Raw genomic sequence first — 25,034 nt, 5'->3', positions numbered from 1 at the left:
ATTGTATTAATAGAACATATTGCAGCCACTTTGAAAAACAGTTTGGTAGCTTTTTAAAATGCTTAAGGTACAGTTGTCATATGAGTCAGCAATTCAACTCCTAGATGTATACCCAAGAGAACTGAAAAAAAAGGCATGTAAGTTGGGAGAGTAAGACTTTGAAAAGATAAGCGAACTGTACTTTTTCTTCTTTTGTGGAAAGAAGGTAAAATCCAAGTTAAGAGTAGTCATGATAAGTCAAAGAGTAGTGTTGTAATTTCAAGGCTAATTACTAAAAGAATACTAAACAAGGGTACAGCTTCCAAGTTAATAGAGGAAAACTACTGGAATAATAGAGTATAATATAATATTAATAAGTTTTATTATTTATAATATAATTTATTATTAACTGAGTACCTTGTTTAATTTGATGTTAATCTAAATAAAATTATGTAATAATGACAAACAGAAGGTGTGATTAAATACTAAGCCATAAAGTTCAGAGTATTTAATTCTTACAGAATATATTCTAAGATAGAAATAAGCAGTAAAAAGGAAACTAGAAATTTCCTTGTTTTGGAAATTAAGAAACATATGTCTAAATAATTAGTAGAGGCTAAATCACAAAGAAACTGGAAGCTGTTGTCAACTGAATAATCAAAAATTGAAGGATTTTTTAAAACAAATCTAAAAAGAATGGAAGGATTAAGCTAAAGCTATAGTTAAAATTTGGCCATTCCTAAGTCATCAATGCCAGGCTTCACCTTGCTTTCCGGTGGCCACGTGGGCCACCCTAAAAGTACTCCAGAAACTGAAAGCTGCGTCTGGACAGGAGAAAGGATACAGTCTCCGGAGACAGCAGAAAAAGGATGTGAAGATACTGCCTTGATCCGAGTAGAGGAAGGTGGTCATATTTTAGTTGCTAAGTGGTGTCTGACTTTTTGCAGTCCCATGGACTGGGGGGCCAGTTAGGCTTCTCTGTCCATGGGATTCTCCAGGCAAGAATACTGAAGTGGGTTGCCTTTCCTTCTCCAAGGGATCTTCCCCACCCAGGGATTGAACCCGCGCCTCCCGCGTTGCAGGCGGATTATTTACCGCTGAGCCATTAGGGGAGAACGCAGAGGGAGTTGAGGGAAAGAAGTCAGAAGTGGTCTAGGAAACAGATTTTTCACAGATGTTGCGAGACGAATTTAACCACTCAGCAGTGCTGTATCCATTTCCCCGCAGGAAGATGGGACAATGATCGACCCTCGTGGCTGTGGCTTGTGGTTGAAGGGGTCTCTGTGGACCTAAGCATTTACTTCTGTCCTCTGGCAGCACGTGGGAGTCCCTCTACTTGCCGGGTCCGCGGGGCCTCTGTAAACGCCATCCCGGAAACCGGATTATTTTCTGTGAATGGCAGCAAAACATCATGCCCTCTCTGAGGCTCGAACTCAGGACCTTCAGATTATGAGACTGACGCGCTGCCCACTGCGCTAAGAAGGCTGATAAAGAAAGAGTCTTCTTTATCACTGAAGGGAAAGTGCCTGCAGGCGCTTCCTCTGACCTAACCGCCCCACAAGATTCGGTCTTTGCCGGCAGAGCGCCAGTGGGTCCCGGGAAGCTGGGGGAAGGACGGCTCCTCTCTTCTTCCGGGAGAGAGGAGCCGTCTTGCGGCGGGAGGGAGTCCCGCGCCTGCCTGGAGCTCAGAGGGTCTTGAGAGGAGGTGGGCTCGTGCAGCCGCACTCGCGAGGGTAGAAGGGGCGCGGCCGGTGGGGTTCTGCAGAGTGAGCAGGAGTAGGCGGGGCAGAACACGCGAGGGTCCCGCGCAGGCACAGGCTCCGAGGCAAACCGAAGAGCACGAGCCTGGCTTTGGCTGGAGGACGGGCGGCAGGGATGCGCAGTGCAGGGAGGCGGCGGCGCGAGCGGCGGGCGGCGCTGGGGTCGTCCGCCCTGACGGCCACCGTCGCCGGAGCGCTCGGGGCGTGAGCTCGGGCTTGTGTTGCTGACAAACGGCGGGTGTCCGGCTGGACGAAGGCTGGAGGGGGCGACACCCGCTGCAGCTGGCATCGGGGGGCGTCCCTGAAGGGTGGGAAGGGACCTGGGGCGAGGACAGGCTGGCGGGAGGAAGAGAGAGAAGAATTTGGGGTTCGGAAGAATTTGGGGCGTTAACTCTCCAGGCCCTGAGCCGGCCTTAGGAGTGGGAGTGAGTTAGGAGAAGGGAGAGAAGATTCCAGAAGACTCTTGGATGTGAATTCAGTTGGAAAAACGGAGGGAGAAACCATGATTGCCTTGGACTTGCCGTCTTACTCGTTTATTCAACCTTGTGGTTCTGCTTTCTCCTTCAAATCATTTTGTGTTCTTATTACATATAGAGCATTGCATTTCGGAGAGCAGAGCAGCAGCGTTCCCTCTAGGCAGGGTTTAAAACGTTATTGTTACAAGAATGCAGGGTGGATGGATGGATGAGTGGATGAGCAGAACATATAACATAGAACATATAAGTCTCTCAGAAAGCATTCCTTCCTTCCTTCTTCACGGGAATTTCTGCTGCCGATGCCCAGAAGGCATGACTATCGAGGAATCACTACCCCATCCCGTTTATCCAACGATTATTATGAGGTAAGATTACTACCTTGGGCTGGGCGGCTTATTCTTCCTCTCAGCCCTAGCGGAATTATTATTTTCACCAAGGAACAGTGTATTTTCATATCTGGTGGGTCTAGCCCCTTGCCCCCACTGGCAGCTTTCAGGGCTTTGGTGCTCAGCTGAAGGCAGGTTTCAGGTCATCTCTTGGACAGCCATTCACACTGGTTCCCGCTTGCTGCTCTGATTTCCCAGGGCGCTTAAGTGACTGTATTGCATCCTGTGGTTCCAGGTTGTTCTCAGTTCCCTATGTGTCTCCTCCCTTGACTGGGTGTTCTGTAATGCAGGGACAGAATCTGAGCCACCCCTGGGAACACCATATTCAGAAGGATGGTCGAGGAGGTTCTGGACCCTACCTCCAAGCCCCTCTCTACTGCCGCCTCCTGCCTAGACTCAGTGCGCCTGTTTAGTGAACAAAGAGTTCACTTGGCGGGGAGTCAGGGCTTGGCATTTATTCTCTCTCAGCCACTACCCAATCTTGACCTTGTGGCTTCCCCTCCCGGTCATCCTAGCCTGGTACAAATTCTGCCCGGGGAACAGGAAGAAACCGGCTGCGGTACAGGCAGCTCCTCCAGCAGGCCAGGTTCTCAGAAGCTATGAGAGCTGTGTGGCCAGAGCTCCCTCCAGCCTTGCCTTCCCTTCCCTCCCCTCCCCTCACCCCACCTTGAGAAGCTGCAGAGCAAAAGACACGGTTTGTTCCAGGAATCTCTCTAAACACATTTTTCAAAGTATCTCTGTGCCCAATTCTGAACGGCTCCTCACAACATTTGGGAAAATAGTTCTCAGGGCTCTGCAGCTTGGTCTCTCAGCTGAAAGATTTAGGCCATGCGCCATCCAGCACACCCACTCAGAACCTTCCAGCCTGCCTCTCAGCCTATGCTCCTGCCTTCCTTCCACCTACCCACACATCCTAATCCGATGTCCGTCACCCACAAAGCCCCTCTGTCCTGAACTCCTCTTGTTCAGCGGCCCAGAACCAACAGAGAATGTTTCCTTCTCCTTCACTTTCCTGTATTTACTCTTCCCCTGAGATGATTTCTTTACCTTTGTGGCAGAGGTTGGTCTGAAAATTTCTGAATCCTCTGCAGCAGATACACAGAACTAGTTTTAGCTTATTGATTGATCACCATAGAGAGTTCTCTGTAGAAAGGCCTACAAAGGACTCAGAGATCTGAGGATTTGGGGTTGAGGTTGGGAGATGTGACCAAGGGCTTGGGAGGAGGGAGGAGAGTCAGGAAGGGGGGTCTAGAGTGCCCAATGGGATCCTGGATTGGCTTCTTAAACTTGAAAAGGACATCAATGGACAACTGCATAAATTTGAATAAAGTTTGTTAGATGAGTTTATATATCAATAGTAATTTCCTGGTTTTCATCACTGCATGACAGGTTAAGTGTTAATATTTGGGGAAGCGGGTAAAGGGTATATGGGAACTTTATTATTTCCAAACTGTTTTATAAGTCTGAAAAGTACTTTAAAAGGACAAGTTAAAAGTTGAAAACAAATGAGTCACAGTGGAAGCCCTCAGACCTTCCTTTAGAGATTCTGATTCAGTAAATTTTGGGAATGGGCTTGTACTTTTAACAAACTTCCTAGCTATTTCCAGTATTCAGCTGTAAATTCTCCTGAATCAGGTAACCATTAACATCTCTTTCATTCATTAGCTCAAGAAGTATTTGAATAGTCCACACACATTAGTGAGTGAAACAGAAATAAATGAATAAAAACAGGGCAGGTGTGCAATGCAAGGGCCAGAGTGACCTGGACTGTGGGAGTGGGCAGTTTTATAAGTTTCTGTGTCATGAATACATATAACTTCCATGTCGTTAGTTTTGTTTTGTTTTTATTTTTTAATAAAATGCTCCCTATGAATCAAGACACTTTCTGCTTTAACTGAATCCCCAAATTCTTTTATTCAAATATGTTATTAGTGGTTTTCTGTGCTAGTTACTGTGATCGGTGTCAAGGGGACAAAAATAGAAAGACACAGCTCCTGTCCCCAAGGAGTTTATGGTTCACTAAATAAGACACATAATTGGAACTAACTCTTATAGAGGCCAGAGTGTGGACAAAACTGAAGGGGGCTTGGGTTTGGCCTGAGCTTGCAGGAGGGCTTTGGAATGTGGGGGAAGGGAACAATCTAAGAGGCAGTTGGGAGGCAGTTATGAGTCGAGAAGACTGTTGCAGGAATGAGAAGCCTGCTGGAAAGGGATGGTCCAGGAAAAGTTTCAGATCTTAGAGGACCTGATGAAGGAAGGATACAGTGCTGTGATTCAAAATGGGAGAGCAGGGAGGGGACACTGGTTGGAGAGACAGGTAGGTCCTATGTTGAGTGTGCTCGGGTCTTTGAGGGGCACCAGGAGACCGAGTCTGTCCTCCAGGATCCCACACTGGGGATGGAGACCAGCATGGCCACCCTTCTAGACAGAATGAAGTTAGGAGGTACAAGGCATGAGTTACCCAGGCTCAGGCTAGAGGAGGGGGCTGGGAACTTGGGACTGGTTAGGCTTCACAAGAAGACAGACATCCATGTAGATACTGGCCTTTGGAAATATGGGTCTGTTGATCAAAGGAGAAGATGAAGGCCAAAAACAAAAAATGGAGATTGGTCCTTATAACTGCCAGAGGAGGAGTTATAAAGGGAGACTGTGTAGCTTGAGAGTCGTGGAGGAGCCACAGAGTCCCGGGCCATCTCATTAGGAGGCTGTATGAAAGTGTGGTTAAGAGAGGGGCGCTTGATCCAGTAACCCAATTCAAACCCTTATTGGGTGCATGTAAAACTCTGTCATTAAGTTTTCTCACCTTTAAATCAGGGAATGACTAGAACTGATCTCAAAGCATTACTGAAGGATTAAATGAGCTTGTGCTTTGATATGGGTGTAGTACTCAACAGATGCTAGCATTAATTAGGGGAAAGAGATCGAAGGAGTAACTCAAAGAGATAACCAAGGTGGTGCTAACTTACTGAAGCCCTGGGAAGAACAAGGGCTAAGAAGTAGAATAGAGTCGTCAGGAAACAGAGCACCAGCTAGACACCAGGTGTAGAATGTGTCTTATCACAGGCATTCTTACCTTATGAGGGAATTTCTGTTATGGTCCCCACTCTATGATGGAACAAGCCCAAGGTCACAAGAGCATTGACTTACATTTCCTGTTCTGATCTAGACCTTGAGTCTTAAATAGCCCCTGTGTTGAGGCTGGCCTCCCATGGATATGGTCAGTTAGAGGAGACATTTCAAGGCCAAGGCTCTACTAAATGCTGGTGACCCTGAGATGAATGAGCCTCTAGTCTTGCCCTCAGCAAGCTCCCAAGGTAAGGGTTCCTATAGCCCCTTCCTCCATTGAACCATGTCCAATACACCCCAGAAGGCCTTTTTAAGGCCCAGACTTCCCTCTGGTTCCAATACCTTCTATGGCTCTCTGTGGCCTCCAGCCCAGGAACTGAATCATCTCTACCAAGCAGTCCTCTGTCTGCTTTCAGGGTCTTGTCTATGTTCTGAGCCACTCCCCCAGTGAGTGAGTGAAAGTCACTCAGTCATATCCGACTCTTTGTGACTCCCGTGGACTATACAGTCCATGGAACTCTCCAGGCCAGAATACTGGTGTGGGTTAGCCTTTCCCTTCTCCAGGGGATCTTCCTAACCCAGGGATCTCCCACATTGCAGGCAGCTTCTTTATCAGCTGAGCCACAAGGGAAGCCCAAGAATACTGGAGTGGGTAGCCTATTCCTTCTCCAGGGGATCTTCCCAACCCAGGAATTGAAGTGGGGTCTCCTGCATTGCAGGCGGATTCTTTACCAACTGAGCTATCAGGGAAGCCCCGAGCCACTCTCCCAACCCAGCTTTATCTCTCACAGCTGCCCAACACTTAACTTGGTTCCCTGGTCTTTCCTAACCCCCTTCCTGACCTGTTAATACCCTTCATTCATCTTGGCCTCATGGCCTGAAACCTGTCTCTCCCTCCACCAGCCACTGAAATCTCACCCACCGCTCTCACAAGCCCAACCTGCAGGAAGCCTTCCCTGGCTACACAGTCATCCACACTGATGTTTCTCCCTTCTCTGTTTTCCTAGATTTACAGATGGTCCCACAGCGTCACTCAAGGTGAGAGGTTATATTTGGGTGATATCGTGTGTGTGTGTTGAGTTGTATATTTGGGTGGAAGTTCCTTCAGCCGATGATACTTTTGCCATCTCTGGGATGCCCACTGTCCTTTCACTAAGAGCTATGGGGAAGTTCCAAAACCCCATCAAACTCCCACCACCATTTATGGCCATCTGATGCCCAGGCCCAGCTCTGGGTGCTGTGGGGAAAAGAGTACTAACCGGGAGTCGGTGTCTTGAGGTCTGTGCCATTCCATCCAGGGCATGGCCAGTGATGCTGAGAAAATGGACTTTTCCCTCTTGCTTCAATCTCTGCATTTCTAAACCAGATTTGGAACTGGACTAAGACCACCCCAAGGGCCCTTCTGGTTACTAGGGCCAGCATTCCTCAAACTTTGATGCACACGAAACCCCTGGAGATCTGTTTAAAATGCAGATTCTGATTCAAGAGATTTAGGATGAGTCCTCAGTTTGTGCATTTCTATCAACTTCCTAAGTGACGTTGATGCTGCTGGTCTGTGAACCATGATTGGGTTACAAAGGCCTAACTCAGTGGTTCTCAACCCTAGCTAAAAAAAAATGGTCTGAGTGGTTGCTGCTTCTCCTCCTTTATTTTTTCCCCATTAAACAAAAATAAAGATTTTGTTGGGAGACCAGAACATGTGATGCTAGTATTGCATCCTGGGACAATCAGAATTTCTGGGGGTGGGATCCTGGTCTCAGTGTTCCTGTAAATCTCCCTAGGTGAATCTGATCTCCAGCCAGGGTGAGGAACCACTGCTCCACCTTGTGGACAGAAAATGTAACAAAGGAGCTGTTTTCTGGTCAAACTGTGGTCTTCTGCTGCCCTCTGGTGGCAGCACAGATTTCTAACTCAAGCTGATTTCCCCTAGATGAGATAGGAATATTGGAAGGTTAGAAAAAACCAGCTGAGCTATTTCAAATCCTGAAAGATGATGCTGTGAAAGTGCTGCACTCAATATGCCAGCAAATATGGAAGACTCAGCAGTGGCTACAGGACTGGAAAAGGTCAGTTTTCATTCCAATCCCAAAGAAAGGCAATGCCAAAGAATGCTCAAACTACCGCACAATTGCACTCATCTCACACGCTAGTAAAGTAATGCTCAAAATTCTCCAAGCCAGGCTTCAGCAATACGTGAACCGTGAACTTCCAGATGTTCAAGCTGGTTTTAGCAAAGGCAGAGGAAACAGATCAAATTGCCAACATCTGCTGGATCATCAGAAAAGCAAGAGAGTTCCAGAAAAACATCTATTTCTGCTTTATTGACTATGCCAAAGCCTTTGACTGTGTGGATCACAATAAACTGTGGAAAATTCTGAAAGGGATGGGAATACCAGATCACCTGACATGCCTCTTGAGAAACCTATATGCAGGTCAGGAAGCAACAGTTAGAACTGGATGTGGAACAACAGACTGGTTCCAAATAGGAAAAGGAGTACGTCAAGGCTGTATATTGTCACCTTGCTTATTTAACTTATATGCAGAGTACATCATGAGAAACGCTGGGCTGGAAGAAACACAAGCTGGAATCAAGATTGCCGGGAGAAACATCAGTAACCTCAGATATGTAGATGACACCACTCTTATGGCAGAAAGTGAAGAGGAACTAAAAAACCTCTTGATGAAAGTGAGAGAGGAGAGTGAATAAGTTGGCTTAAAGCTCAACATTCAGGAAACTAAGATCATTGCATCTGGTCCCATCACTTCATGGGAAATGGATGGAGAAACAGTGGAAACAGTGTCGGACTTTATTTTGGGGGGCTCCAAAATCACTGCAGATGGTGACTGCAGCCATGAAATTAAAAGACGCTTACTCCTTGGAAGGAAGGTTATGGCCAATCTAGATAGCATATTTAAAAGCAGAGAATTACTTTGCCAACAAAGGTCCGTCTAGTCAAGGCTATGGTTTTTCCAGTGGTCATGTATGGATGTGAGAGTTGGACTGTGAAGAAAGCTGAGCACCAAAGAATTGATGCTTTTGAACTGTGATGTTGGAGAAGACTCTTGAGAGTCCCTTGGACTGCAAGGAGATCCAACCAGTCCATCCTAAAGGAGATCACTCCTGGGTGTTCATTGGAAGGACTGATGTTGAAGCTGAAACTCCAATACTTTGGCCACCTCATGCGAAGAGTTGACTCATTTGAAAAGACCCTGATGCTGGGAAGGATTGGAGGCAGGAGGAGAAGGGGACGACAGAGGATGAGATGGCTGGATGGCATCACTGACTCGATGGACACGAGTTTGGGTAAACTCTGGGAGTTGGTGATGGACAGGGAGGCCTGGCGTGCTGCGATTCATGGGGTCACAAAGAGTTGGACACGACTGAGAGACTGAACTGAACGGAACGGAGAGAAAACAATACTGCTGTCCAGGGTGACCGGGTTTCGCTGCACCTTCAGGACCCACCTTGCCATGAATGAGGATGTATAACAACCATAACAGCCTGCAGGGATCTTGCTCCTTCCTCTGAATGTGCAAAAAAATCATCTTGGCATGACACCTTCATACTTTTCTCCTTTCCTGGGATGAATTCTGTTTCTTAGGGACAAAGGATGGTTTAGGCTTTGCTGAATCCCCTGCATAAGAAATATTTCCCATGTACTGAATTCTCAAGTGTCCAGATTGTGGACAGGCTTGTGCAGGATCCAGGCACACCCTTGGGCAGGGTCAAGGTATGAGGGCTGGGAGAGTCACAGGAATCCCACTGGACACGGACCTGGTGGGAGAGTGGTGCTGCAGCCAGGAAAGGTGGGTGGCTTCTCCAGATGGACAGCCACTGTGACCCATGGTGAATTAGGATGGATGGAGGGAGGAAGAGGAAGCAGCTGGGACATGAAACTAGTGAGAAGGGGTATTGGCTATGTCTGTTCCATCTCCCACAAGTGCCTTCCCTTCTCCCCACATCTGTCTACCTGTTTCCTCCTCAAAACTCAGCTAAAACACCTTGTCTGTCACTAGAGCCCCTCTGATTCATTTCCATGGTACTTGGTCCTCCTTTCTACCCTCTCCATCCCACTGCTGCTGCTGCTGCTGCTGCTGCAGTAGTGTCCGACTCTGTGCGACCCCATAGACGGCAGCCCACCAGGCTCCGCCGTCCCTGGGATTCTCCAGGCAAGAATACTGGAGTGGGTTGCCATTTCCTTCTCCAGTGCATGAAAGGGAAAAGTGAAAGTGAAGTCGCTCAGTCGTGTCCGACTCTTAGCCACCCCATGGACTGTAGCCTACCAGGCTTCTCCGTCCATGGGATTTTCCAGGCAAGAGTACTGGAGTGGAGTGCCATTGCCTTCTCCCACTGCCTACCATCAAATCTTTGTCTCACTATTTCTTTTTCTGCCTCACTCAAGAAATTCCATGGCGAGAAGAACAGTATCTTGTTGTTTCCAGTCCTCGAAGTACTGTATCCTGTGGCTGGTCCACATAAAGCCATCAATAGACAATGCTGGGTTAGGGATGCAGTGAGAGAGAAAAAGGGTCTTGTACACGATGGGTATGATTTTATCATCAACTGGAATCCTTGGGATTCCCCCAGGGGTAATCTAGAGAAAAAAGGAAAATCTCTCCAGAAGGGGTTTGCCCTGAATCCAACCCTCAGCTTTCCTGGGTGGGGATCACAAGAAATCTTAGCGGTAGACCTAAGGTTTGGTTACTTAGCAGCTAGCCAGCAGATGGCGCTCTGGCTCCACCTAGATGCTTAACTTGAGTGCCCTAATCCTCTCCCTCCTGGCCGGAAATGCTGACCCTAGTGGCCGGATGCCCTCAAGCGGAATTTCAGCAGCTCAGAGCCTCAGGCCACCGCTTCCTGTAGCTGGCTGGCTCCTCTCCAGGCTGAGTGCAGTGGGGAAGGAAGTCCCCATCCACAGGACCCACTCTCTGTGGGATGAAGAGGAAAAAGGTTCTGATGATGTCACCAGATCATGAATGCACCTTGGCCCAGGCCGAGAGCTCAGGTCTGTTCCCTACCTCGCCACTGACTTTGTGATCTCAACATGTTCAATTCTCCTCTCTGGGCCTGTTTCTCCCGCATTAGATGGCAGGGTTAATCCCATGTAGCCTGAAATGGAAAATGCCACCCTTGCCCAGTTGCAGGGATCTGATATCCAGTCAAGAAAAGCAGCTGGGGCTGTTTTAGAATGAGTCCATCAGGGTCCAGATATGGGCAGTATAATGCCTTTTCTGTAAGTTGTCAGGACTCACTGGGCAGGTATGACATGCTGGTTTCTGGCTACACTAGTGTCCCATACCAGCAAGAAATATCCAGAGAAAGGATGCTCTGTTGACTCATATAGTGATTGTCCCAGAGTAGGGGTGGGTTACGGAAAGGAATAGCAGGGTAGTAGTGGTGGGTGAGCTTTAGAATAATGTTCACTCATTTAAAAAACTGATCTGGTGCACATAGGGCAAAGGGGTAATACCCATTAAATCTGGTTGGCTGTTGTTTTCTGAAACAAAAATTTTAGATCTGAATACATGTAAAGTAGAAGAAAAAAATGTGCCTCTTAACAGTTATCCCAAATGCCATTTCTTGACTGTCACAGGCCTCTGGATGCAAAGGTGCCCTGCTGGGTGGTTTTCAACAGGAACCCTATGATCAAATTAAAGCTCGACCACCAGGAAGTGAGGACACAGGAAGAACCCAGGGGCATGAATGTGCTGCGTCATTCCCAGCCAGAAGAGGAAAGTGAAGTTTTCCCCTGCAGGACCGCTAGCCCGGCCTTGTCCACAAGCAACCTCTTCCTGTGAAACAAAAGCAGAGACAAACTGAGGGAAGCGAGGAGAAGTTTAATGAAGGAAAAATAAGGAAACCTCAGGGATTCACCACTGCTCATTGATTTCTAGGTGTTAGCTGGCTGCTGGCCTCCGAGGAGCACAGAAAGGGTCCTGGCGGATAGAGTTAGCAGGCAAGTTTGGGGGACCCTAAATGCACAAGTTATGGGCCTGCACAAGCGCTGACTTGCTCCATGAACCAGTAGTTCTGACTGGTGCCACAGGCAGGCGTGGTTGCAGCGGAAAAGGAAAGGCCAGCCAGAGAGGCACCTGCGGAGACCCACACCGCGGGGAAGGTCGGGACAGGGTCTTCTCTGCGCAGACGCTGCAGCGGCCGTGGGAGGAGGAGCGGCCCCCGCCCCACGCTGCGTGCCCACGTCTATGTGTCAACGTCAACGTCCGCACGTCCACGTTCTTGTCTCCGCTTCTAGGCCGAGAGCCGCCCTGCGCGATGCGGGGGTGCGAGAGAGCAGGGTCGGGCCCTTCTGAGGCTTTTACCTACCAGTAAGGGGAGGGCGGCCACTGAGGAGGTGGCAGCTGGGTGGAAGCCCGGCCCGGGGTCGGAGTGCCCCTCCGGCCCCCCGCCGTGGGCTGGGATCCTTCCGCGAGTTTCCACGTTGGCCTCGGAACCCTAAGGCCCCCCGGCCTGCGGCTCTGCCACTCGCCGGCCGTGTCACCTTGGAAGAGTTGCCGGAGCCTTTTTGTGTGTACTCAGTCTCCTCCTCTGTCACGTGGGGACTCCGAGTCCAGACCTGACAGGATGACTGTGAAGTTTAAAGGAGGTAATAAGTGCTGAAGCTTGTTTCGAGCAGGGTTTCTTTTTATTTAGACGTATCTTTAAAAGTTTTGGCATGCTCTCTGAAAAGAGTATCTGTCCTGGGTATCCTTTGGGTGCTTGGCATTGCAGGGTAGGGTGAGGGAGAGTGGTCGCGAATGGCCATCAGGGGTTGTTGACGCCCCCCCCCCCAACACAGCAAAGCTTAAAGTCTTTGGGTACAATATGTTTCCTCTGCCAGGGAGACGGTCTCCAGACTAAGATGCTCAGAGGGGTCATGACTCAAGAGTGGATGCCTCAGGGATTTCAAGTGACTTTTGGTTGGGAGTTTCTTAGCCTCTGAAATACTGACACTTGGGGCTGGATTGTTCCTTGTCATGGCGGGCTGTTTGCTGCACTGTGCATTGTAGGATGATTAGCAGCATCCCTAGCCCTCCCCATGAGATGCTAATAGCATCCCCTCCAATTTGTGACAATCAAAAATGTCTCCAGACATTGCCAGATATCCTGAGGGAGGAGAGCTGGGGACAAGATTGCCTCTGGTTGAGAATTACTACTTTGCAACATTCTCTGTGGAGTGAGCCCTTAGAAAGCGGCTGTTAGGAGCTCTGCTGCGTTTCGCAAGATTACTTTTCTGAACCTTGGTGGTCCCTACCTACTTCTTCCGTGCACCGTCTGGAGGGTCCAATAAAGGCATGGCAAAAATGTTTTCAAAGGTGACGAACACCGACTTTTTAAACCCTAGCCCTTTTAGATGTGAATTACTGGTTCCTACATCTGGTTGGGTATCCGCATGGGCTGGAACTCTGTTTTTATTGTATTTTCTTTTTACTCAGATCCAAAGGGTTTTTAGAGCATTATATGTAGTGCTCTAAATGCCTAAGTCCTTTACTATTAAAATAATTCTATGGGGAATAAGGTCTTGAGATAATCTTGTGTGGTGAATACATTTTCTTTTTAATCACAAACTTCAGAAGTGGTAGTTGCTCATTCAGGGGGACACCAGAGGAGAAGGGTTTTTTAAGGAGAAGGCCCAGCAGGGAAGGGATGTGAAAGATGAACTGGAAGCATTTGAGGTCCCCACTATTTAGGAGGTGATGTAAAAGCGCCGTCATGCTGGGGCATCCTGGATGCCATGAGGATCTTTGGCCTTTTTTTTTTAAAATGATGATTCGTCCTCCATAGTCGAATCAGGCTTTCTTTTTCTGCTTAATTCTTTGTATAGCTACTCCAGCACTTCCCCAGGAATTCCAAACCCCAGGATGTGTGTTGCTGCTCAGGAGTGAGGAATGTTCCTCCAGGCTTTGGAAGTTTTTTGTCTGAATGCTCACGTGTGGCGTGCTTTGGGCAGTCCTTCAGTTGTAGGTCTGCCAGCCTGCGATTCCCTCATTGTTGGGACTGTGATGTCTGGTACTGGCAGCAGAAGCAAGGTTTGGAAATGCTCAGGGTGCAGCAAGGGGCACTTCAGGGTGAGGGAACTGAGTGCTGGTTTTTGCTCTGAGTCGCTTCTGCAGTCTGTGGGACTTGGGGATTTTGACAAAGACCCCAGGCATAAGAATTGGCATTAAGTCGGGCTCTGGGAGGTGCATGTCAGTAGAGTTGAGTGTGGCCATTTGAGTGCCTTTTCCCATTGTGTGTACCTGCACAGCTGGCCCTGTGAGTTCAATAATGAAGATTCCAGCTAGCACCTTGTGACATCATGGCCATGGAGGTACGTTGGGAAAGATTTGTGCACCCTGGCAGCATTGCTGGGTGCTTTAAAGCATGGAGGTGGTTCTCTGCGGAGCAAATGTAGCCATTATCATGAAGTCTCTAAAGATGCCACTGGGATGTTTAGGGCTGCGTGTTATAGACCAAGTCGATGTTGCAGACCATCACCCATGTGTGGGTTCAGAGATTCTGGTTTCCCATGTGAGAAGTAGCCGTGGAGCCAGGGCTATCAGTCTTGGCATTAATTGCAGATGACAGCTCTTCACGTTGGTGAGACTGTGCCAAGGATTGTGGTGTGAATAGTTACAAGAATGTGGAGCCCTCTGATTTTCTATGTAGACAGCAGAGCCGATGCTGGAGTATGCCCAGTCTCCACAGGGTAGGGGGCCCCCATCTTAGAATTCTGGCTTGGAAGAGTCAGGGAGGATGGCTAAGAAAGATGATGATGAGGTTGGCCCGGGATTGGCCATGTTTGTGGGAATCAAGTTGGTTCCCCTTTGATGCTATGACACTATGGCTCTTCTACATGGGTCTGCAAAAGTGAAGGGTTTCAGCAAAGCACAGCTATGTGACCAGAAGAGACCTTGGAAGAGCCCAGGACAAGGTGTAGGGGCTTCCTCTGCAGGCTGGGACCCAAGCTCAGGCTGACCTCCTCCAGTGAAGGGCTAGGAGGGGCTCATGGGCTGTCTCATTGGTGGTGGTGGGAAGGAAAAGTTCAGCCAGTGGTCTTTACAGTGGTCAGATAGTTGTTTGAAACCCAAACCTCAGATTGTTGTCTGAGTAGACTCTCTTGGGCAAAAGGCAGTTCTTACTGGGTGGAGGGAGTGGGAGAGCACAGGTTGTATTTTCTCAGTAGATCTGAGGGAAACCATAGGTGGGAGGATGCAAGGGGTGCAGGAGGTCTTCCTGATGGAGTGGGTGTCTTTGTCTCAGTATGAGTATGGAAATTGTAGAAATGACAGGCAGCCTGTGGCATCCAGCTCCCTAGAAGAGAAGGGTTTGTTGGATCTGTGGTGGGACCCAGCTGAACCAGCCAGGAGGTGGGTGCCACACTAGAGGCCTCAGGTGACCCCTGGGAGTGGTTGTTGGGGCTTCCAGTCCAGGCTGGGGTCCTTTAGCAGGGAGGACCACCCGCACCCCTGGTCGGCCTGGGGAGCCAGATTTCACCTGTTTTGATGGTTGGACAGACCACAGGAACCTCTGGTCCTTGAGGGCATCTTCCAGGAAATTTCTGGCAAACTGCTTACATCTTGGAACTTTTTGAAGAGACACAGCTTGTTGGAGAGTCTCTCTTTTTCTTGGTGTGTTTGTCCTAAAACATGTCTCAAGTTGGCAGTTCCCACCTCCTCTGTGGCAAGAGCTCTTTTAACATCCTGTGCCCAGAACAGGAGTTTGTGGCTTTCCTGTTTAGATGGCAAATGTAAATTTTAGAGGATCTTTCTTGTTTTTCTAAGTTTTTTCTCCAAGTCTTGGATTTTCTGGTTGTCCATTTTCAATTTCTCAAGGAGCGTCTGCTCTGTCTCCTTCCCAATTGGCTGGCTGTGCACCAGTGCAGCCTCATGTTCATTAGGGCCTGCATGTTGTGGCGTCATTTGTCAGGGGTGCATCGATTGGCCAGATGCAGGGAACTCTTGCCTCCTTCACTGCTCCCTTTCCTCTTCCAACACTTGCCCGCTGGGCACATCATCTCACCTGGGATTGGGAGGCTGCATCTTTTTTCAAACCATTCCCTTTCTTCCGGATTTGTTTGTGTTATGGAGCCATGACTTGCTGCTGATGGCCTTCTGAAGGCCTGTGTGACTCTCCTCTTGATTTTTCGGTAGAATGTGGCCTGCGCACCTTCATTGTCTCTCTGCTATGACACAGTGATGCCCCTTGTCTCCATTTGGATGGGAAAGAGGCTACCTTTTTTGAACCGTTGTGGGCAGTATTTTGTTCTGGGATTGTTTCATCATGATCGAACTCATCAGACTTCTGATTTTCTCACCCTGGTATTCAGTTGCTTTCTGGCTTGTGGTGCATTGGATGCTGGGGTTGGGGGCATGGGGTCGGGGGTGGGGTGTGAGCCGCAGGAAATGGCACCAGGAAGTTGAGGTATTTACTTGCCAACTCCAGTCTCTCTTTGATTGAGGGATGCTCCTCAGGTGATAACTCTTCCGATTGTGTGGCCTCCCTGCCTTTTTGGGTCCATTTCTTTCTCCCTTTATACTTTTGCCTGGGGCTCTTCAGCTCTTTGCCAGTTAACCCAGCTATGGTTTCAGCTGCTTAGTCTTTGATACAATAACCTATCTCAGAGGAGTGACAAAAACATTCTTAAAACTCGTTGAGATTACCCAAAGAGCTTTTGTTTATGTGGGTTAAAACTATTGGTGTTTACTGCATTTGATATCAAAATGGAAACATTTTGAAAATTATTTATTTGAGTCATTTGAAAATAGCAATGATGACCACATTGTGTTGACATAAATAACGTTTTATCACTATTATGAAAATAGTTTTGACCTCACAGACTCCCTGTCCCACAGTAAAGGGTCAGGTTGTTCCCAAAAGTGAAAGGTCTGCCTTTTGTTTGTATTACTTTACACTATCTTTGTGTGGAAATAAACTGTGCAATGCATTCTATTTTAGCAGAGTTTGCTCAGGTTAGATGGGCTTGCCTCCTTGGTTTACTGATTAATACCATTGCCTACAACATAGAAGGTTATTTTTGACAGCAGAGATGCTGTGTCCACCAGAAAACTTTTTGGTGCTTTATGTTGAATTTATTTGTTGTGTCCTAGAATAGACCATTTTATAACACAAAAAATACAAACTCCTTATTTGGTAAGTGATTTTTAGTATCTTATTAGTTTGTGCGACCATCAACACTGTCACTACTATGTCATTCTGCCTCATTCCAGAACATTTTCACAGTGAAACCCCATACCAGTTAGCATTTACTCCCCAAAACCCTTCCTTGTCCCCAACCACCGCCCCAACCCCTGACAACCATTAGTCTACTTTTGGTATCAGTGGATTTGTCTATTCTGGACATTTCACATGAATGAAACTATATAGGATGTGGCCTTTTGTGTGTAACTTCTTTGTGTAATGTTTTTGAGGTTAATCCATGTTGTAGCCCGTATCAGTACTTCATTCCATTTTATGAGTGATTAATATTCCAGTGTATGGATATACCACATTTTATTTATCCATTTATCAGTTGATGGGCATTTTGGTTTGTTTCCACTTTTTGGCTATTATGAACAATGCTGCTGTGAACATTTGTGTGCAAATATTTATGTGGACTATGCCTTCAATATTCAGTATGCCAGTATTTTGGTCACTTGATGTGAATCACTGACTCATTGGACAAGTCCCTGATGCTGGGAAAGATTGAAGGCAGAAGGAGAAGAGGGTGTCAGAAGATAAGATGGCTGGATGGCATCCCTGATGCAATGGACATGAACTTGGGCAAACTTCGGGAGATGGTGAGGGACTTGGAGGCCTGGTGTGCTGCAGTCCATGGGGTCACAGAGTTATACACGACTGGGCGAGTGAACAAAAACGAACAACATGCCTTCAATACTCTTGGGTCTGTCTACTTTTAAATGTTATTTAAATGGGTAACCAGGGATTGTTTCTCAGGCACCCACAATCATATATTAATCAAGTGTCTATATCTCTTCTGATAACTCTTTGTAGACTTTGTCTTTTCAAATAATAAACATAGTAAAAGAAGGAAACTTTCAGGATATCTTTTACATGTAAATCTTTGAGTTTTATTTCTCAGAGCAGCCCTGGAAAATCACAAAGATTTATTTTTGCATCTTATTAAGAGAGAGGTGCCAGAACAAATTAGGTTTATTTAATATATTACTAGTTTAAGATTTGCATAAGACTTGTCAGATCAGAGAGTGTTTTTGGCCTTCTTGTGGTTGTGCTTATATAGATGAAATGTTAATCTAAGTGTCTTAGAAATTATATGGTTTATGGAAGCTCCTGGTGACTTGTCAGTGCCTCACTGCCCATATATTTTTACCCTTAGGGGTGAGGTTCATCTTAAGTCTCTTGAAATTGTTCTGTACTATAGTCTGAGAGAGAAGTGTACTCTCCTCCATGCTGACCTTATTGGTTAGAGTAATACATTAACCCCAGCCATGAAATCTCTGTCATCTTAGAGATGTTTTTGTTTAGTCTGGTGTTTGCCTGAAGGCTCTGCTCTAAGCTGCAGAGTGCTTGAGTTTTCAAAGAGGATGGTCTGAGAGCCTCGTAATAAAAGACTGTACCAGGTACCTCAAACTGTCCATACTTTATATGAATAATACTCTTGGGCTTCTGAGTTGACTTCAGTTAGGCAGCTCTCAGACTATCCCCGTGGATTGAGTTGAAATTTCCAGGACTTTTGGTCCAGAAGCAGGTAAGAATGAGTTACAGAGCACTGCATGGAGGGATGTGGGAATTTCATTGTTTTTTGTTTTTTTTTTTAATTTTTGGTAATGTTGTTTTATAACTCTCTGCTTATTGGCTCTATGAGGAAGCCTTTTTTCTTCTTCAGCTCCCTGTCATCCACAACAATTCAGTAGATTTTGCTTTTGTAAATGGGAATAAGACAGTTAAAAATGATACTCAGTTTTTCATGGTGGCATTTCCCTAATGGCTGTTGATGTCAGCCATCTTCAGTGTGTTTATTTGCGTTTATAAATACTCTTCAGTGAAATGTCAGGGGGTAAGATTTTGAAGGATGTTTGCACACTGTCCACTCCAAGCTTCCCATTCTACAGATGGGGAACTTGAGAGCAAAACCAGGGCTGTCTGGCCGGGTTCTCTTGGTTGACCGTGATCTCTGAGTGGACACAAAGGACTGGCATAAGGAGGACTGAGCACCCTGAGCCAGACTTCTGGGCAGTTTCTGGGACCCTCAAGGGCCTGGTGTATGAGGTCAGCTGCTGGGCCACAGCAGACAGAACCATCCCCTTGGAGTGTCTGCCAGGCTCAGAAGACTCCCTTCCCCAAAGGAGGAGGTGGCACACCAAGGGGTATGCCTTCTCTAAAAGGTGAGACTTCCCAAATTTGGAACCAGCTGGGTCCCCGTGAGTCCTGGGGCAGCCCCAGTCACACAGCGTGAAGAAGAGGAAGCCTCCTGCCCGTCAACCACAGCAGACACTATCCCCACAGCTGCCCGTTAGAGAGACTCCAGTCTGGGCACCATGCAGGGTATGTGTAGCCAGGATTATCTGGACCCTCACAGAAACACGTGGAGGAAGATGCATCCTTACCCCATCTCATAATGGGCCAGGAACACAATGGAATAGGTGGGTCTGTGTTTTTGCCTGTGTTTCATTTCATGTTGCTGCTGTGTATTCACTTCCAGTTACTACAGACTTGGCTGCTTAAAACAACACACATTTATTACCTTACAGATCTGGAGATCAGAAGTCCGAGTTGTATTAAAATCAAGGTGTCGGCAGGCCTGTGGGGTGGCTCTAAGGAAGAATATTCTCCTGGTTTTCCTAGTTTTATAGATGCTTCTCACTTATGCATCATTTTTATTCTGGGTTTGGCCTCCATCTTTGATATCCAGGGACCTTTGTGATGACTTCAGATGCACCTGGATCATCTGAGATAACCTCCCCAAAGTCAGCTGATTAGCAACCTTAATTCCTTCTACAAATAATTCCCCTTTGCCACATAAGATAATATATTCACTATACATCTGGGGATTAAGACTCAAACATCTTTGGGGCCACTCTTCTGGGGAGCTGAAGGACACCAGGTGAGGAGGAGGCTGGAAGGAATGGTGCCCCCAGGTATGTGGGCTGAGCAGGTATGGGCAGGACAGAGTGAGAGCACTGCCCTGGAGGATTTGCCTTCTAGCTGGGGGAGCACCTGAATGCACATCAGGGCATGTGGTCATGTGCTGTGGAGAAAACCGTTCCTGGGGAAGGGGTTTGCGGTACGGGGTGTGGGTGAGTGAGTTGCACTTTCATCAAGGTGGGCCTCATTGAGGAGGTGGCAGTTGAGCCACCTCCTCAAGATGGCTCCTCAACAAGACCAGAAGGAAAAGAGAGAAACTTCAAAGCAGCCTGGGGAGAGATTGATGACTAAGCCTTCAGGGCTGCAGGGCCCTGCAAGAGCTGGTCCTGTCTGGTCTTTGAGCTTTATCCTCCGAGCTTCTCCCTTCTCAGCTTCAGCTCTCAAGGGACTACCGTTCACCACCACCCCACCTCCACCCCACTGAGCCTGGCTTCCTCTGGCTCTGGTGCCTGCGAGGCATTCTCACCAAGGAATTCCTTCACCCTTAGGGGCCTTTTCCCTGCTTTTTTCTGACCCACCACTTATCGAGCTGAATTGCTAGTTTCCTCATCTCTCAGGCCTGGGAGCCTTTAAGCTGTCAGCAGCCAGGAACTGGTCTGTTCACTCCTGTGTCCCCAAAATCTAGCATTTATCTTGCAGATGTTTGTCAAAAGCAAATAATGTGAACCTGCAGTCTGTTTTCTGTTGGTGTCCTGACAGACACCTGATATCAGGCAGCATGTCCCACATCCTGGTTCAGTCAGTTCAATCACTCAGTCATGTCTGACTTTTTGCAACCCATGGACTGCAGCACGCCAGGCCTCCCTGTCCTTCACCATCTCCCAGAGCTTGCTCAAACTCATGTCCATTGAGTTGGTGATGCCATCCAACCATCTCATCCTCTGTTGCCCCCTTCTCCTCCTGCCTTCAATCTTTCCCAACATCAGGGTCTTTTCCAATGAGTCAGTTCTTCACATCAGGTGGCCAAAGTATTGGAGATTCAGCTTCAGCATCAGTCCTTCCAATGAATATTGACTGATTTCCTTTAGGATTGACAGGTTTGATCTCTTTGCAGTCCAAGGGACTCTCAAGAGTCTTCTCCAACACCACAGTTCAGAAGCATCAATTCTTCGGCACTCAGCTTTCTTTATGGTCCAACTCTCACATCCATACATGACTACTGGAAAAACCATAGCCTTGAGTAGACAGACCTTTGTTGGCAAAGTAATGTCTCTGCTTTTTAATATGCTGTCTAGGTTGGCCATAGTTTTCTTCCAAGGAACAAGCGTATTTTAATTTCATGGCAGCAGTCACCATCTGCGGTGATTTTTGGAGCCCCCAAAATAAAGTCTGTCACTGTTTCCATTGTTTCCCCATCTGTTTGCCATGAAATGATGGGACCAGATGCCACGACCTTCGTTTTTTGAATGTTGAGTTTTAAGCCAGCTTTTTTACTCTCCTCTTTTACTTTCATCAAGAAGCTCCTTAGTTCCTCTTTTCTTTCTGCCATAAGGGTGGTGTCATGTGCATATCTGAGGTTATTGATATTTCTCCTGGCAATCTTGATTCCAGCTTGTGCTTCATCCAGCCCACCATTTTGCATGATGTATTCTGGATATAAGTTAAATAAGCAGGGTGACAATATACAGCTCTTGACATACTCCTTTCCCAATTTGGAACCAGTCCATTGTTCCATGTCCAGTTCAAACTGTTGCTTCTGCATACAGATTTCTCAGGAGACAGGTAAGGTTGTCTGGTATTCCCATCTCTTGAAGAATTTTCCACAGTTTGCTGTGATCCACACAGTCAAAGGCTTTATTGTAGTCAATGAAGCAGAAGTAGATGTTTTTACTGGGATTCTCTTGCTTTTCCTATGATCCAGTGGATATTGGCAATTTGATCTCTAGTTTCTCTGCCTTTTTTAAATCTGACTTGAATATCTGAAATTTCTTGGTTCACGTAGTGTTGAAGCCTTGCTTGGAGAATTTTGAGCATTGCTTTATTAGCGTGTGAGATGAGTGCAGTTGTGCGGTAGTTTGAACATTCTTTGGCATTGCCTTTCTTTGGGATTGGAATGAAAACTGACCTTTTCCAGTCCTGTGGCTGCTGCTGAGTTTTCCAAGTTTGCTGGCATTTGAGTGCCGCATTTTCACAGCACCATCTTTTAGGATTTGAAATAGCTCAACTGGAATTCCATTACCTCCACTGGCTTTGTTAATAGTGATGCTTCCTAAGGCCCACTTGACTTCACACTCTGGATGTCTGGCTCCAGGTAAGTGATCACACCATCGTGGTTATCTGGGTCATTAAGGTCTTTTTTGTATAGCTCTTCTGTGTATTCTTGCCACCTCCTCCTATTATCTTCTGCTTCTGTTAGGTCCATACTGTTTCTGTCGTTTATTGTTCCCATCTTTGTATGAAATGTTCCCTTGGTATCTCTAATTTTCTTGAAGAGATCTCTGTAGTCTTTCCCATTCTGTTGTTTTCCTCTATTTCTTTGTACTGATCACTGAGGAAGGCTTTCTTATCTCTCTTGGCTATTCTTTGACATTCTGCGTTCTGATGGATATATCTTTCCTTTCCTTCTTTGCCTTTTGCTTCTCTTCTTTCTTCAGCTATTTGTAAGTCCTCCTCAGACAACCGTTTTGCCTTTTTGCATTTCTTTTCCTTGGGGATGGTTTTGATCACCTCCTCTTGTACAATGTTTCAAATTTCTGTCCATAGTTCTTCAGGCACTCTGTCAGATCTAATCCCGTGAATCTGTTCGTCACTTCCACTGTATAATCATAAAGGATTTGATTTGGGTCATATCTGAATGGTCAGTGATTTTCTCTACTTTCTTCAATTTAAGTCTGAATTTTGTAACAAGGACAGGGGTTCTGGCTGCAGCAGACCTGGGAGGCGCAGAGTGTGGCATAATTCCTCTTGGAGGAGATTGCTGTTAGCCCCACGATAGAGCCACTGAGCATTGACCCACATACTGGAGAACAATTACACCAAAGAAGTTCTCGCACTGTTGGAAAAATTCTAGGACCCACAACAGATATCCTAACCTGGGGATCTGGCAAAGGGACTGAGAACCTCCAGGGCATTTGACTTTGAAGGCCAGTGGGGTTTGATTACAGAACTTCCACAGGACTGGGGAAATAGACTGTTGGAGGGTATGGACAAAACCTTGTTGTGCCAGGACCCAGGAGAAAGGAGCAGTGACCCCACAAGAGAGTGAGCCAGACTTGCCTGTGAGTGTCCAGGAGTCTCCAGTGCAGGCGTGGGTCGACAGTGGCCTGCCACGGGGTCGGGCGCTGAATACAGGAGTCCTGGCAGCTGCGCCATACTGGTGTGCTGGTGTAAGCCCTTTTGAAGGAGGTTGCCATTACCACCATTACCCCTACCATAGTTTGGCCTCAGGCAAAACTACAGGGAGGGAATACAGCCCCACCCATCAACAGAAGATTGGATTAAAGATTTACTGAGCATGGCTCCGCCCATCAGAGCAAGACCCAGATTCACCCACAACCAGTCCCTCTCATCAGGAAGCTTTCACAAGCCTCTTATTCTTATCCATCAGAGGGCAGACAATGAAAACCACAGTCATATCTCAGTCACGCCTCCCCCATCCCCAAACATGCTCTCTGCCTGCTCGGTTGCTGGCGTCCACCGTGCACCCAGTTGCTCCAGTTAATAGCCTTGGAGCCATTCCTGACTCGTTTTTCTCCCATATGACTTATCCAGTCTTCAGCAAGCCCTTTTGATTCAATCCTAGAAATAGGTCCAGAATCTGATATTTGCTGTCACCTCCCATCACCTCCTTGGTCCGAGTCATTAGCATTTCTCAGCGGCCTTATTGCATTGGCCTCTTAACTGATGTCTCTGCTTTCTCGCCTAAGTTTAGTGTCGACACAGGAGTCAGAGTGACCTTTGAAGTCATGTCACTTCTCTGATGTTCCCCCTCTCTGTGGCTTCTCTTGACACAGTCCTTTTTGTCCTGGCCTCCTCCTGGCCTTACCCTTTCCCCCAGCCCTATTTACTGTTCACCCCCTTCCGTCATTCTGCTCCAGCCCCAGTGACCACATTTCTGAGCACGCTGGGAACTCTCCCACTTCAGGGCCTTTGCACTTGCTGTTTCCTCCATCTGGACTCCCCCACGATGGCAGCATGGCCCTCTCCTCTCACTTCATTCACTTCTCTGAGAACCTAAAATAGATTCGTATATCTGACCCAGGTGTATCCACTGTCGGGGCTGTGTTGCTCCAGCTAGGTTCCTGGTTATCAAATGGACACTTCCAAAGTTACTTAATGTCTTTGAACTTTAGTTTTTTCACCTGAAATAGTATTCATTGCAAGGACTGTTGGGACATGAAATAAGGTAATGTCAAAACTCATCTTGTAGACAGTCAATCCTGATACTATTAAACACACACACACACACACACACACACACACACGAAATGAGGTAATGTCAAAACTCATCTTGTAGACAGTCAATCCTGATACTATTAAACACACACACACACACACAGTTGAGTCTCTATTCTGAGGTCCCACAGAGTTCTCTGCACCCAAGGGCAGTGCTGACCCTGGGGCACCTGATGTGTTGTTGTGGGGTAAATTGCATTTTGTGGGGAGAATTTAAGTTTTTGGTGCCTGGAACTCCTGGGTGGAGGTCACCCCTACTCAGGGGACACCTAGTCCCACTGTTACCACAGACTATGGTATCCCTATTGTAAAGAGACTTCCCTGGTGATCCAGTGGTCAGAACTCCATGCTCCACTGCCAGGGACGTGAATTCAATCCCCAGTCAAGGAACTAAGATCCTGTAAGACATGCAGCATTGCCTATTAAAAAATGTGGATCCAATGCGCAGGAGTCATACCCTGGCTGCGCCGCCAACTGGCCGTGAGACATGGGGCTCATTACTTAACCTCTTTAATCTTGAGTTTTCCTCATCTGTTCAGTGGAGACAGTCACAGCACCCCTCTCCAGGGACTGAGAGACCCTGCAGGTGAGCTGTTTTGCATAATACCTGGCATTTAGTAAATTTGCGGTGAACTGATAACTGCTGTTATGATCTCAGAAACCTAGAAACAAACACGGAGCAGAAAAACAACAGGTTGATGGAGAGCAGGTGGTGCATGGCAAGGGTAAGCCCAGAGTCCTGGGGTCCTGTGCCCTTGCTTCCAGGGCTTACACCCCAGTTGGGTGGTTCTCCCCAGCCTCCCCACTCACTTGAGAACAGGCTCTCTCTTTGTCAAGAGTTGGCTGTAGAGAGAAAGTTGACCACTTG

The 25,034-nt window shown here is 47.3% G+C and overlaps 1 protein-coding gene and 1 non-coding gene across 7 annotated transcripts; one reads left to right on the top strand and one right to left on the bottom strand.

Moving 5' to 3' along the window:
* Positions 1-1,391: 1,391 nt before the first annotated feature.
* TRNAM-CAU (transfer RNA methionine (anticodon CAU)) lies at positions 1,392-1,464 on the bottom strand. Its single transcript has one exon. It is a non-coding gene; the product is annotated as a tRNA-Met (tRNA).
* On the top strand, positions 1,424-11,533 carry LOC145514535 (uncharacterized). 6 transcript variants are annotated; one of them, XM_081512511.1, is made up of 5 exons: positions 1,424-1,567; positions 2,334-2,580; positions 5,768-5,915; positions 6,675-6,705; positions 11,262-11,533. In XM_081512511.1, the coding sequence occupies exons 3-5, from the start codon at positions 5,876-5,878 to the stop codon at positions 11,464-11,466; spliced, it is 276 nt and encodes a 91-aa protein (XP_081368637.1). In that variant the 5' UTR covers positions 1,424-1,567; positions 2,334-2,580; positions 5,768-5,875; the 3' UTR covers positions 11,467-11,533. The 6 variants fall into 6 exon arrangements, with proteins under 6 accessions (XP_081368637.1, XP_081368638.1, XP_081368635.1 ...); XM_081512512.1 differs by lacking the exon at positions 1,424-1,567 and adding an exon at positions 1,617-1,684; XM_081512509.1 differs by lacking the exon at positions 1,424-1,567 and having other exon boundaries at positions 1,804-2,580.
* Positions 11,534-25,034: the final 13,501 nt, after the last annotated feature.

This window comes from Giraffa tippelskirchi, chromosome 7, assembly GCF_054371585.1.
Source record: "Giraffa tippelskirchi isolate mGirTip1 chromosome 7, T2T-mGirTip1v1.2.pri, whole genome shotgun sequence".
In the NCBI taxonomy this organism is placed as follows: Eukaryota; Metazoa; Chordata; class Mammalia; order Artiodactyla; family Giraffidae; genus Giraffa; species Giraffa tippelskirchi.
The sequence above is the reverse complement of the archived record's forward strand: the minus strand, read 5'-3'. Positions and strand labels throughout refer to the sequence as shown.

Bases quoted from the DNA above. Each gene is read 5' to 3' on its own strand.
- LOC145514535 (XM_081512508.1), top strand. From the start codon at position 4,792: ATGAGAAGCCTGCTGGAAAGGGATGGTCCAGGAAAAGTTTCAGATCTT. The intron at 4,919-6,674 runs GTAGGTCCTATG...CTGTTTTCCTAG, and splicing joins GACACTGGTTGGAGAGACAG to ATTTACAGATGGTCCCACAG. The intron at 6,706-11,261 runs GTGAGAGGTTAT...TGACTGTCACAG, and splicing joins GTCCCACAGCGTCACTCAAG to GCCTCTGGATGCAAAGGTGC.